This window comes from Sorex araneus, chromosome 2 (genome assembly GCF_027595985.1).
Source record: "Sorex araneus isolate mSorAra2 chromosome 2, mSorAra2.pri, whole genome shotgun sequence".
NCBI classification, from domain to species: domain Eukaryota; kingdom Metazoa; phylum Chordata; class Mammalia; order Eulipotyphla; family Soricidae; genus Sorex; species Sorex araneus.
Window position 1 is genome coordinate 136,736,839 of NC_073303.1, and position 14,276 is coordinate 136,751,114.

The window sequence follows — 14,276 nt, forward strand, 5'->3', positions numbered from 1 at the left end:
ACTACATCTGGGAATATACCCCTGAGATGCAGAAATTACATCTGCACCTGTATATTCATTGCATCACTGTTAACAATATCTAGAATTTGGAAACAACTCCAGTGCCTGAGAACAGATGACTCGTTAAAGAAAACTGTGGCTCATCTACACAATGGAATACTCTACAGCTGTTAGAAAAAAAATGAAGTCATGAAAAAAAAATGAAGTCATGAAATTTGCTTAAAAATGGATGGACATAGAGAGCATCATGCTGAGTTTAAGTCATGCTGAATCAGAAGGAGAAGAACAGATGTAGAATGACTGCACTCATTTATCTGATATATATATATATAAACATAATATGAACCCAACTCCCAAGGACAATAGAAACAAGGACCAGGACAAATGGTCCACACTTGGAAGCCTGCCTCAAGGGGTGGGGGAGGGGGCAGTTAGGATAGATAAGGCACCATCATGACAATGATGGTTGGAAGGGATCGATCTGGATGGGAGATGTGTACTGAATGTGGAAAAGGACCAAACATAATGTCTCTCAGTATCTGTATTGTAAACCAAAAGGAGAGAGATAAGGAAGAAACGTGCCTAACTTAGAGGCAGGCAGGGACAAGAGGGAGGGAAAGAAGGATATGGGGGATATTGGTGGTGGGAAATGAACACTGGTGACCAGATGAGTGTTGGAACATTGGATGTACAGTGGTGGAGGGATGAGTGTTGGAACATTGATGACTGAAACCCAAAATCACAAAAGCTTTGTAACTGTATCTCATGGTGATTCAATAAAAATTGTTTTTGGTTAAAAAAATAGATGAGGAATAGAACCTGTCTCAGTTTAAGACCCTGAGCAGGGTTGGGGGGAAATATACTGTTCATTTGCTTTGTTCAATGATAAAAAATTATTTTTAATATTAAAATGTATAATCTATAAAAGCCTTAACAACTTAAATCCTGCTTCTATCATTAATTAATAATGGACTTAAGCAAATTATTCACCTCCTCTAAGTCTTATTTCTTCATGAGGAAAATGGGAAAAATAATCAACCAAGAATCCACTACATTATTGAATGCGACCATATTGATAAATATTTTGCATAAGTCTTAGTAATGGAAAATAAATTAGGTAAGCAACTTGTTATAACAGCTCACTCCAAGTAAAAATCTAATGTTTAATTTCTAGTATTTAAAATTTAATCACAAAAATTTTTGAACATAGTAACAAAAAGAGAAATAAGCCACAAAATGGGATAATTTGCAAATCTTATATCTGATAAGGGAATTAGATCTAGAGAATGAATATAAAGAAATCTTAAAATAATAAAAGGATAATTTAATTGGACAAAATATAAACCAATAAATAATGGTATGTGAATATGTACGTGAGGTCACATGTTAGGTTAGTATATGGTGATCACATACATAGATGCACTCAGTTCCTCCAGATAATTGACCGATCCTTAGTTAAATCCCTTGGTGAGGTACCATTTTTCTAGAGAAGCAGTTTTATACCAGGGAACGAAAACATAGAGGCCAACTGCTCTTTCGATTCTGCCTTTGAGCTAACTTTTAACAACTATCTGGGACTATAGTACTGTACTGGGTGTTCAGTGCTGGGGACACTCACAGTTGCATCTTGTACATCGCCTTTAACCATCAGAACCCTCAGGCCTCCTGGGGTCCACAGAATTTGTCTGTTTCCAGGATCCTTCTGTGAATCTGGCAGGACAGAAGTTGGAACAGTGGGCTGTGAAGCAGTACCAGGTAGGATGTGGCTAAGTGAAGTTTTCACAGTTTCAGTAAAGGCCATAACAATTTCCTCAGTTGTGTCTACAAGACAAATCTCTTTCAAGGTGTGTCCCTCCCACTCAAAGTGGAAGTGTTCCTTGATTGCCGAAACAATGGTATCTGTACATTGGCTTAAGGGAAAGCCAAAGACACCAGCACTTATGGCAGGGATGGCGATGGAGCAGTACTTGTGTTCTTCAGCCAAAAGCAGGCTTTCCTGCACAGCTCTCCTTAACGTGTACACACACTTCTGGGCCTTGTCCTTCTCCCACCTGGGCCCGACTGCGTGGATCACGTGGTCATAAGGGAGGTTTCCAGCTTTGGAGATGGTGGCACAACCCGGGAGGATCTTGCCCTGGATCTTCACTAACCGGTCGCAGTCAAGTTGGAGCTCAGGGCCCGCGGCTTTGGAGAGAGCAGCCGCAAGGCCCTTGACGTGTTTCAGGTCCTCGTTGGCCACATTGACCACCACTTCCACCGGAAACCGGGTCAGGTCGCCCAGATGCACACTCAGTGACACCCCAGGGGCCACGTCTGTCCTGAGGTAGCACTTCTGGCCATTACTGCCACCTCCCTTCTCTTCATTCTCCTGAAGTTCAATAAAACAACCAAACTGCCTTTTCACCTCACTTTTATAAAACCGAGCTTTTTCCTGGAAGAATTGTCTGGCTCCTGGCTTGTCAATCCGGAAACTTCTAATACAGACTGAGTCCCTGGCACACTTGAGAAGGTTCATTCCCTCCCAAACTTGGCTCTTGGGGCCAGTTAGTAAAATGCTTTTTGGGTTACTCTCTGAATTAAATTGTACCTGCACATTCTTTCCCTTTAAATGTTCATGCAATGCTTTCTTTTCTGATTTCAAGTAATCAAAAACTAAGGAAGGCTTGACTTCAATCAACTCCTTGACTATTGTGTGTTTTTCCAGGAAGTCAAACAGAGAGTCATGGACATGGTTAACTTCTCTCACACAGCCTGCTATGATGATCTTGGGAGTGGTTTCTGAAGCTATCTCATGGATTATCACAGACTTTAAGGAAGAGTTATGTTGCTTGTGCAAACTGCTGATGAGTTCTTTCCATTTGTCGCCATCAAGAACTTCACTGTCTTCAACCTCTATGCGCTTATAATTTAACGCACTCATCATTTGCTTTTCAGCTTCTGCTAGAACTTCTGCAGAACAGCTGGTTAAGAGAACAGTTGTAGATGGTAGCTCAAAAACTGCAAGAATTTTCTGTGCTATAAAAAGAGACCTAGAAAATTCCACACAGTCTACCTGCTGCAAAAACTGGAAAACCTCAGGGGGAACCTGAATGTTCTTCTGGGACATGCTTAACACCTTTTCCTGGATTTCACATTTAACTTTATACACATCTGCATGGGGTCCTTTGAAGCACAGGTGCTGAGAGCTTTCATCATAAGTCATCTCCATCTCTGGGAACTTGGTCTGGACACCCTCCAGTGCCCCACTTTGGCACAACAGACAATACTTTCCTGGAGAAACGTTCAGTTTTTCTCTCAGAGTTTGCTGTTCTCTTTCAAGTTTTTGAGTCATGATTTTTATTACCTCCTTGACTTGTGATTCCATATCTTCTACAACTTCTGACTTCCCCACCAAGGAGACAAGTTCCATAGATATATCAAACTCAATCAAAAGCCTATCATCTTTTATGTCTTTCTTTATGGTGTCCCACATGATTGGATCCACCTTGAATGAGGTGACCTTGTATTTAGACCTAAGGTCAGAGAATGTTGTGGAAGCTTTCTGCTGCCAGATCTTGATTTTTTTCCTTCCCTGACTGAGTAATGTGACCAGAGGGTTGATGATAACTTCTCCTTTGAGTTGGGACCAAGTTAGCTCACAGTGACAATGTGCCATTTCATCATTTATCTCCTTAATTCGGTGATTCTTTTTCTGCAAGAACTTCCATAAGAGATGGTCCAGTGATTCTCTGAATGGTGCTGGAAGTTTAATCAGAGGCTTCTCCTTTCCATACAAGGCTGTGCCCAGTGAGGTGTAGTATGGGAACACAGAGAGTGGTATATTATCGATTTCAAGTTTTTTAGTCAAGATGGTGTCTAGGACTTAAGAGGAAAGAAATAAAATAAGTATAACAGTTATAATGTGTTTTCCATTGAAAAAAATCTTTTCTCCTTTAATTAAGGAAATTCAAATAGTGCTCAAATATGAATGTTAGACCACATTGTACAGGTATCTCACATTTAATGGGTTTCAATATTTTCTAACCAAGAAAAATCTATCTTGAAATCTGTCAAGTAAATTTGTCTTTATTGTTCACCTAATAATAGTGATTTGTTTCTGCTAGGTTAATAAAATCACTTTTACTGTGACTGTCATTATATATTCAGTGAATTCAATTTGTTAGTTACCAACAATGATAAATGAACATCTTACATCATAGACAACTTAAGAACAAGTGGATAGTAACATGTATATAGACTGTTTTGTTTGCTTTTTGGTTTTTAGGCTCCACCTAATGGTATTCAAGCATTACTCTGTATTCTACACTTAGGAATCAATTCTGGAAGATATCCGGGACTACATACATGTGGTGCCAGGGATTAACCCAGGTTGGCAGGATGCAAAGCAAGTGCTCTATCTACTGTACTATGTCTCTTGTCCTCAAGTTAAAAAAAAAATTTTGAAGCACTATGATTTTCAATACTGTTAATTTCATGCAAGTAATTTTCTAACCAATACCATACTCTCCACTAGAGAGATTTTTCCCTCCAAAATTGTCTCCATATATCCTTGCCTCCACCCCTAACTGCTATGGTAAATGCAGTACTAAAGACCAGTTATCATTTCTGTTGCATTGGCCATTTGTTTGTGCCTTACTGTTTCTTTATAAAAAGAATGTTAGAGAGATCTTTTTGTTTCTTTTCTTCTCCTTCTGACTAATTATCACTTAGCATAATATTCTTTGGATCAATTTATATAGCAACAAATTGCATAATTTAGTCCCTTCTTATACCCAAGTAGTATTCCATTGTGAATATTTACCATAATTTCTTTATCTAGTCCAGTTGTTTTCAGATTTTGACTATATTGGATAGGGCTGTAATGTACATAGGAACACAAATATCTTTTTGGAAGAGAGTCTATAGTTTTGAGACACGTGTAAGCTCAATTCTTAATTTTTGGAGAAATTTCCATATTGTTTTCCAAAGAGTGGTAACATTAATTTACAACCATATTGTTAGAAAATATATATAGATGTTTTGTTACAAGTCTGTTGACAATATCTACTTCAGTGTGTTTTTGTTGTTCAAAATTAAACTTATCCAGCATCATGCTATATGCTTCTTCTTGTAAAATCCCACAATATTTATTAAGTTTTGTACATTACTTAGGTTCCATTGATGCCTGTAAAGGAAACTAATGTAATAATCATCCACATCACTTACTTGTGTCACACTATTTTAAGTGCATCAACTGTTATTTTATTCATTGACTCTCCCCTTGATGAAAGAGTGACTATTACTCATATTTTTATACAAATAATAAAATGGAGACTAGTATGTTAGATAACTCAAAATGGGTCACATAGACTGTAAATATCTAAATTAAAATTCAAACCTATATCTATCTGATCCTAAACCCCATGTTCTTGTCCTATCAGTAGTCCCACTGCCCCTTCAAGAGCCCTGACATAAAATTTATATAAATTCTGACTTTTTTCCTCTTAAGGCTGCTAAATCCTTCCAGCTACTTTCAGTGGAACAGTTTCCAGGGCAGATGTGTATAAATGTGTATTTTGTGGGTGAGGGAGGCACTCTGCTCTCAAACAGCTTCTAATTTTTTATGACTAGACAAGCACACAGGGTCTAAGAATAAAATTGGAATCAATAGTTAACAACCTAGACGATGTCCTTAGCACTGCTGGCTGTGGCCCTGGATGCCCTTGAATGCCACCACACCACTACAGTGGCCGTGGCAGCCATGGCAGGGCTGAGATGCACCTTATCCAAGACCCCAGCATTGCCCAGCATTGACCTGTCAACCAAGTTGGCTTAGGATCACTGTGCATGAGTCTCCTGTACTCCATTAGAAACCCCACACCCCTACAGCCCTTATACACAAAACAAACAAAAAATACCCCAACAACTTGGATTAGCAGAGTAACTTAGACAATGAGCTCTTGTGGATGATTGGTTTCTTGAAAGTTAACAAAGTTTAATGAAAAGAATAAGGGTTTTGGAGGCAGTTGCACAACATGGCCTCTGTCTCTGCACATGAGAATTACTAGAGGCCACCAACACCTTTTGAACACATGCTGAGTCTAAAATATTATAGATATCATTTCACCTATACCTCACAGTGTTCTTCAAAGGTCAGTAGTAGCATAAGCTCTCTTTTTCAAAAACATAAAAAGTAGTGTTAAGGTAACTTGCACAAGATTGTCTAGCCAGTAACAACCATAGTAAGGGAAATGCCAACCAAAACAACCATGAGCTATCACCTCACACCACAGATACTTGCACTCATCAAAAAGAACAACAGCAACCAGGGTTGGTGAGAATATGAGGAAAAGAGGACCCTCATTCGCTGCTGGTGGAAATGTTGACTGCTCTGGTCTTTTTTGGAACACAATGTGGACATTCCTTTAAAAAGTAGAAATTGAGCTTTCATATGCTTCAGCAATTCTGCTCCTAGGAATATACCTTAAGGGCCCCCAAACGCAATGCAGAAAAGGCACTGGCACTCCTATATACATTGCAGCACTATATACAAGAGCCAAATTATGATTATATACCAGAGCCAAATTATGGAAACAACCCAACTGTCTACAAAAAGATGCCTGGATAAGGAAACTATTATATATATATATATATACATATATACACACATACATATATATACACACACAATGGAATACAAGGCAGCCTTGAGAAAAGATAAAGTCATGCAATCTGCTGGTATGTGGATTAATCTGGAGAGCATTGTGTTGAGTGAAATCAGCCAGAGGGAGATCAACAGAATCAGAATGATCTCTCTCATCTGTGGGCTATAAATAAAACTGATAAGGGAATATCAAATGCCCAATGACAATAGAAACGAAGAGCATAACTGGTCTTCAGTAGGAAGTTTGGCGCTGGGGCAGAGTTGAGGGGTATAAGTTAGGGCAGAAAATACTAGGGCAATGGGGAGGAAAAGGGTGGGAGGGAAACTGCGGACATTGGTGGGTGGTAGTGGACACTGGTGAGAAATGGGTGTTGAAACAATATACATCCAAAACTCAATCATAAATATTTTGTAACTTTGTAATTCATGATGATTTAATAACAAAAATGAACGACAACTGAAATTTTAACTCAGAGCTGTCTGAATCAAGAACTGGCATAACCTCAATATGCCTTGCATTCTATTTCCTCCATTTTAAAGAAAAAGGAATTTTCTTTAAATACTGGTTGGGGGAATAATGCGAAATTTTAAAATTTGCTATATCATTAAAAAAAAATGAAAAAGCATTCGATCCAACTGTGGTGCTATGAAGGTTCAGTAGGACTTTGTAGTAGAAATCAACAAAAATTTGCATTAGGTGTTCCAGACACCTCTTTTCCTTAAAATTGTGTGAACCACATAGCCTGAATCTGGAAACAACCTCAGTGCCTAAGAACGGACAAGTGGATTAAAAAAAAAACTATGGCATATCTACACAATGGAATACTATGCAGCTGTAAGAAAAATGAAGTCATGACATTTGGCTATAAATGGATGGACATGGAGAGTATCATGCTGAGTGAAATGAGCCAGAAGGTAAGGGACAGATATAGAATGACTGTATTCATTTGTAGAAGAATAATATCCATGGCCAGGGAAAACAGGGGTGAGGAGGACTGGTCAGTGGTTGGAACTAACCACAAGTGTGTCGGGGGGGCTGAAGGTAGGTAAGATAGAGAATAGACCTCTATGACAGTAATAGCTGGGAATGATCATGTTGGACAGGATCTGACAGTTAAAAGTAGGTAAAGGGATATTCTTGATAACTTTTCAGCATCAAAATTGCAAACTACATGCCCAAAAGAAGAGAGAGAGAGTGAGAGAGAGAGAGAGAGAGAGAGAGAGAGAGAGAGAGAGAGAGAGAGAGAGAGAAAGCACCTAGCATAGAAGCAGACAGGGGGTTCGGGATGGGAGTGATGGGAGAGAACCTGGGAACACTGGTGCTGGGAAATGCACACGGGTGGAGAGGTGGGTGCTGGAATACTGTATGACTGAAACTCGATCATGAACAACTTTGTAAGGGTCTATCTCACAGTGATTCAATTAAAAAAATTTTAAAGTAAATAAATAAAATTGCACAAAGAAAAGTTTTAAAAATTAATTAACTTATTTCTGGGGCCACACCAGTGGAGCTCATAGTTTATTCATGGCTGTGTGATCAGAGACTACTCCTGGTGGACTCAGGGAACCACATGAGATGCCAGGGATCAAAACAGGTTGCTGTGTGCTTCAGACCCTGAACCAGATTTTATTGTTGAATAAAATGATTTCAGTGGAAAGTGTCTAATTTACACTTCTCAAAGTATGTGCATAAAAATATTGCTAAAAAATTTTAACTTTATCTTAAAGTTAAGCTTTAAGATAAAGCTTTAAGATAAAGATAAGCTTTATCTTAATATGCTCCATTATTGATTTGCTATAATGCTGAAATACTCTATATAAAAATTTTTTTTGCTTTTTTTTGGTTACACCCAGCGATGCACAGGGGTTTCTCCTATTTCTGCACTCAGGAATTATCCCGGACGGTGCTCAGGGGACCATATGGGACATATGGGATGCTGAGAATCGAACCCAGGTCAACTGTATGCAAGGCAAACAACCTACCCACTGTGCTGTTGCTCCAGCCCTTCTACATAAAAAAATTAATGTGAAAAGTAAACAGGAAATTTGGGGAAGTGCAGTTGTTAAGAGCTGGAGAGAGAGAGAGAAACAGAGAGGAAAAAGAAAGAAAGAGAGAAAGGGAGGGAAGGAAAGAGAGAAAGAGAAAGAGAAGGAGGGGGAAAGGGGAGAGAAGGAAAGTGCCTGGTATTGGAGTGAGGGTGGGGGGAACTGGGGTCACTGGTGGTAAGAAATATACACTGGTAGATAAATGGGTGTTGGAATATTGTATGACTGAAACCAGAGCATGAATATTTGTAACTGTGTATTTTATGGTGACTCAATTTTAAAAAATGCTGTCTCTGTCATTAATTGGTTATGTAACTGAGGTTGTTTGCCCTCTGTGTCTCTGTTTCTTCATGTGTAAACAAAGACTATAATAAGAGACATTCACATAAGGAAATGTCTAAGACATCTGTGTATCTTAGACCACGGAGAGAGGGAATGAGAGTGTAGAGAGGTGAACTTAACAGTCAAATGGTGCAAGAAGGCAGTGTGAAGGAGGCCCTTTGAGAGTGTTCCTACACTTTTCCTGTGTCCTTTGGTCTAAATGAGCCCTTAATTAAATACCTTTTATTAGTCATTAGACATAAGAAACTTATAAATTCTGAGGAATTTATTTTAGACATTTTGGGAGTTTATCCTACAGACTGGAGAACCTTATGTTGCTCTTTCCCAGGCCCCCAGATCATATTGGTGAAAATTTAAAGAAAATATGACAATAGTATTCTTTTGTCCTTTTGCCTAATGAACACTATGTCTTTGATCCTATTTTATGCATTCTTTCATTCCCATTTCCCAACTCAAAAACTAAAGGGGACATTTTTTCATGTACTCCAGGAAACAAAATTTTCTAAGTGAGCAGCATATCACAAAATCTATGCCCCCTGACCCCCATTAATTCCAGTAACAATGTTCCTTTTCCCCTAATAATTCTGGTTCCCTAATTGTTACTGCTCCAGCCTTCACCTTTGACCTTCAGTGCAATCTCCTAGTTCACTTTTTACATCAATGCAATCTCCAAAATAATTTTTCTCAAGAACTAGTTAGTTCTCTTTCTCTACAAAATCCTCATGGGTGTTGCCCTCAGCTTCAATAGGAGGTGACTTTCACAGGGTCACTGCAAAGACCAATTAGACTATAACTGATGGATCATATAAAAGTCTGGTATATTGTCTTAGTGGGAGTTCAAGATGGTGCCCATGCCGCCTGAACCCCTCGCGCTCTCGAACCCGGCTCACCATCTCACCTTAGACAGCATGCGGCTCAGCACACCAGGTATGGAACTCTATGCATGATCCCTGCTGGAACTCTACGTGTGATTCCTGATGGACATCGCCGGCTGTTTTGCAAGATTCAGACAGAATGGCATTGGCAGGGGCGCAGAGTTGCCACCTGCCTGGGCCAGGCCAAGTCACAGCGCCCTCGGGCATGGAGCTGTGGTGGCAGTGTGCAGAGCGGCTCATCCACTGCAAGGCGCTGCCTGTCAACCACCGGGTGACTTGGAACTTGGTGCAGGTTTTTGACCTAGCACAGACCCTGGCACAGACCCTTTGTGATAGGGTTCTGCTCTGCCAGCTGCTCAACAACCTCTGGGTGCACTCACTCCATCAATCTCAAAGAGATCAACCTGAGGCCACAGATGTCCCAGGTGCTGCCCAGAGATGCAGGCAGGTGCATGTTTGTCAGGATGCAAAGGGTTACAACATGCTAGTCGACCAAAAGCTTGCATTTGGTAGACTGGGAACACCTGTAAAGCTGATCAGAGGCTGCCTCAAAAGCCTCCGCCCCTCTAAGAGAGTCCGGCAAGCCACCGAGGGTATCCTGCCCATACAGCAGAGCCTGGCAAGCTACCTATGACTTATTTGATATGCCTAAAACAGTAATAATAACAAGCCTCATTCCCCTGATCCTGAAAGAGCCCCCAATATGGCAGTGTTGGGAAGGACGAGTAAGGAAAGACTGCTAAAATCTGAGAGTAGAACTAGGATGACAAAACAAAGGACTAAAATGACTGTACTTTCAACACACGTACGCTGGCATCAGAAGCATCCATCGAGGACCTGATGGTGCAAGCGCAGAAAATCAAGTCTGACATCTTTGGACTGACCGAGATGAGACCACACGATGTCAAAAGAGCGCCTGGCTGCCCACCTACATGATGGTCAGATTTCTTTATCAAGACCATGAACAAACCACTTGATGGTCTTCGTGTTCCTGGAGTGAGCAGACACCATTGGGCTACACTGTCACGTGACAGGGACAAATGGACATATTACTGGTGCCCACTGGAGCAAATTGATGAGCAACGAGATGACAGTGATACAGTGATACATGTAAAACTACCCTATTGGTTTCAAATGTTGAAAGAGGATTGGCAATTGAAAGAAGTAGTGATGTTACTTTATGAAATAATGTGTGGTTCTGAACATTTCTCTTCCTAACCTTGTTGAATGAGAATATCTAACACGTATACCACTAAAATAAAAATTATCTTTTTATTTCTAAAAAAATGAGTAGCTTTAAAGACATTAAGAACTAAATTTTGGAGGAGGCACATCTGGTGGTGTTCATGGCTTCTCCTGGCTCTGCATTCAGTGACAAAAATTAGCTGTACTCAGGGGGCCATATGGAGTACCAGCGTCGAAACCCACCGTGTCAGTCATATGCAAGGAAAGTGCCCTACATACTGTATTATATCTCTGGGTCTTGAACTAAATATTTTTAGTGTAATATATTTAGAGAATCAAATTTTTTCCCACTACAACTTAAAAAGCTTGGCATTGCATCTTTAAAGTTGAATCACAAATTTATTGAGCACATAGCCCAGATAAAGAGTCTAATTTAATTTCCAGTGACATAGAGGACAAAAAATGAAAACTATGATAACAACTCAACTATATAATAGCTAAATTATCTCTACAAAATTCTAATAAAATTATTTAATTTATTCCAGGTAACTTTATAAAATCAGGCTAAAATACATTACCTTCTGTTTCAAAGAATTCAATCAGAGCTGAACTCTCTTCAAGAAAGCATTCAACTTTTGCAACTCTTCCCCCTCCATTTTTAGGATTTTCAAATAAATCTCTTAACTTTTGGTTATCCACAGTAGGTGGAAGGTTTTCCACCCTGATTGTTCTTGTCACTTCCAGAAGTCTTGAAGAAAGTTTAAGACTTTTCATTGTACGGTTCTGGGTACAATCATCCAAAAATTTTATGATATCTACAAATAAAAATAAATGAAGAAATAAGAAAGCTATAATCATGTCTTTGTAATCTGTAGAAGAAACTGAATCTTAACTGTGTTTAAATGAGAACTAAACTTTGTTTTTCAGAAGCTAAATTTCAGAGACTGTCTGAGTTCATGTCAACCAAGACCATTTATGGTAACTCACAGTTCCAGAAGGCTGAACCTAAACGTTGGACATGGAAGTCTCTCGGTGGACAGTTCCACAACAAAATTGACCACATCATATTCAATTGATGGTTTTGCCTGACTGATGTCGCTGTTGTCCCAAAATTCCAAATGGGATCAGAACACCATCTCCTTCATGCAAAATTCTGCTTCACAGAGTGGGGAGCGAGGACTGCAAAGTTTAAGTTTAAGAAGAGAACTCCCAGATTGACCACCAACTGGGAGCTCTTTGGCACTACTGCAGCAATGTGCGAAGATGCTGTTATTGACAACATCGACAAGGAGTAGGATCGACTGGTTCAGCAGCTCATGACTGCGCAAAGAATGCCGAGAGTGGGAAAGCCACAGACACCTGTCTTTGGAAACTCTCAAGCTCATTCACCAACGTGGTTTGGCATGAGCCTCAGGCAACGACAAGCTAAAGACCGAGCTCACAGAGCTGTGCAAAGAAGCGATAAAGGAAGACCTCAACGAGAGAAGAGCAGCAGTGTTGGCAGAAGCCAGGAAAAGTATTCGCAATGCTCACCTGTCCTTCGCCAACTACAAGATCAAAATGACTGCCCTCTGATGTCCCGATGGATCTATCACATCTTCCAGAAGGGCAATGGAGAGGATTATTCAAGACTTCTACTCGGATCTCTTTGACAGCCACATTCACCTGCCCACATACCAAATTCTGCAGGATGGATATGTCATTCTCAACGTCCTCCCTTCCAAAATCCAACATGCCATTGTGTCGGTAAATACGCACACAGCACCCAGTCCAGACAAGATCAGACCCGAACACTGTACTCATCAATACATTGGCTCAGCTCTTCACATGCTACCTGTCCGTATGCAAGGTTCTGTCCCAATGGAAAACCAGCAGGACCATTCAGTTGTACAAGAAAGAAGACATTCATGACATCAGCAACTATCACCCAATCTGCCTGTTGTCTGTCATTAAAAAGTTGCTCTCTTGAGTCATCCTGAATAGAATAGGCAGAATACTAGACTAAGGACAACCTGCGAGCAAGCCGGTTCCAAAAAGGATTCAGCACAGTCTACCATATCCACACAGTGACCAAGCTCAAGCTCAAGTTTCACGAGAGTTCAAGATGCCACTCTGTCTAACGTTCATTGATTTAAAGAAGGCCTTTGATTCTTTTGAGACTGAAGCTGTCATCGAAGCCCTAGCCAAACACGGCATTCAAGATACTCTGCGAGCTGTATTATGGATTCACCACTAGGACCTCACCATTCTACAAGGAAGTGATCATTGACATAAAGAGAGGGTGATACCATTTCACTAAAACTCTTCAGTGCCACCCTTGACAACGTCATGCAACATCTGGAATGGGAAGGAATGAAAGTGGAGATAGATGGTTGGCAACTACACCACCTCTGCTGATGACGTTGTTCTCATAATGCCAAACATTAGCCAAGTGGCACAAATGCTGGGAGACTTCAACTGCAAGTGTGGAAAGGTCGAACTGCAGCTGAATCTCAGCAAAACGATGTTCATGAAAAACGAACTAGTCCCTGACGCTCCATTTGCTCTCAATGGAATGAACATCTCCAAAAGCAGCAGCTATGTGTACCTGGGTGGAGAACTCAACATGACAAACAATTTGGTGCCAGAACTGTGCAGGAGGAAGAGAGCAGTGTGGAATGCCTCCAAGAGCATTGAAGAAGTGGTTAAGAGGACAAAGAACCTCCGGCTCTGAGCACATCTTTTCGACTCCATCGTTCTTCCTGCACTAACATACCCCTCAGAGACCCGGGCCCTATGCAAACAGGATGAGAACGCTATTCGGGTATCCCCAAAAGGAATTGAAAGAGCTATGCTTGGAGTATCATGTTTCACTCAAGTGAGAGAAGGAACCCGGAGTTCTGACCTCCATCGACGGTCAAGAATCAGGGACGCTGTCTTGTTTGCCAAGGCATCAAAAATCAGATGGGCCAGACACATAATGCGATTCAGAGATGACTGAATTGCTGGACTAGAGCTGTTACTGACTGGATTCCACGTGACATCAAAAAAACACGTGGCCACCCACCAAGGAGATGGTCAGACTTCTTTGTCAAAACACTGAATGAATGGTTTGAGGCTCTTCCTGTTCCTGTTGTGAGCAGATATCATTGGGCTACACTAGCATGCAACAGGGACAAATGGATACATTACTGGCGCCCACTCGA

At 40.5% G+C, this 14,276-nt stretch overlaps 1 protein-coding gene across 1 annotated transcript in view; it reads right to left on the reverse strand.

Annotated features, from left to right (window-relative positions):
* Nucleotides 1–14,276, reverse strand: part of LOC129398791 (protein mono-ADP-ribosyltransferase PARP14-like) — a 129,463-nt gene that overhangs the window by 80,043 nt on the left and 35,144 nt on the right. Inside the window, exons 5-6 of the mRNA XM_055128147.1 lie at nt 11,670–11,906; nt 1,619–3,861 (exon numbers count right to left, since the gene is read on the reverse strand). Of these exons, the coding sequence (XP_054984122.1) occupies nt 1,619–3,861; nt 11,670–11,906 (2,480 nt within the window). The remainder of the gene's footprint in view (nt 1–1,618; nt 3,862–11,669; nt 11,907–14,276) is intronic.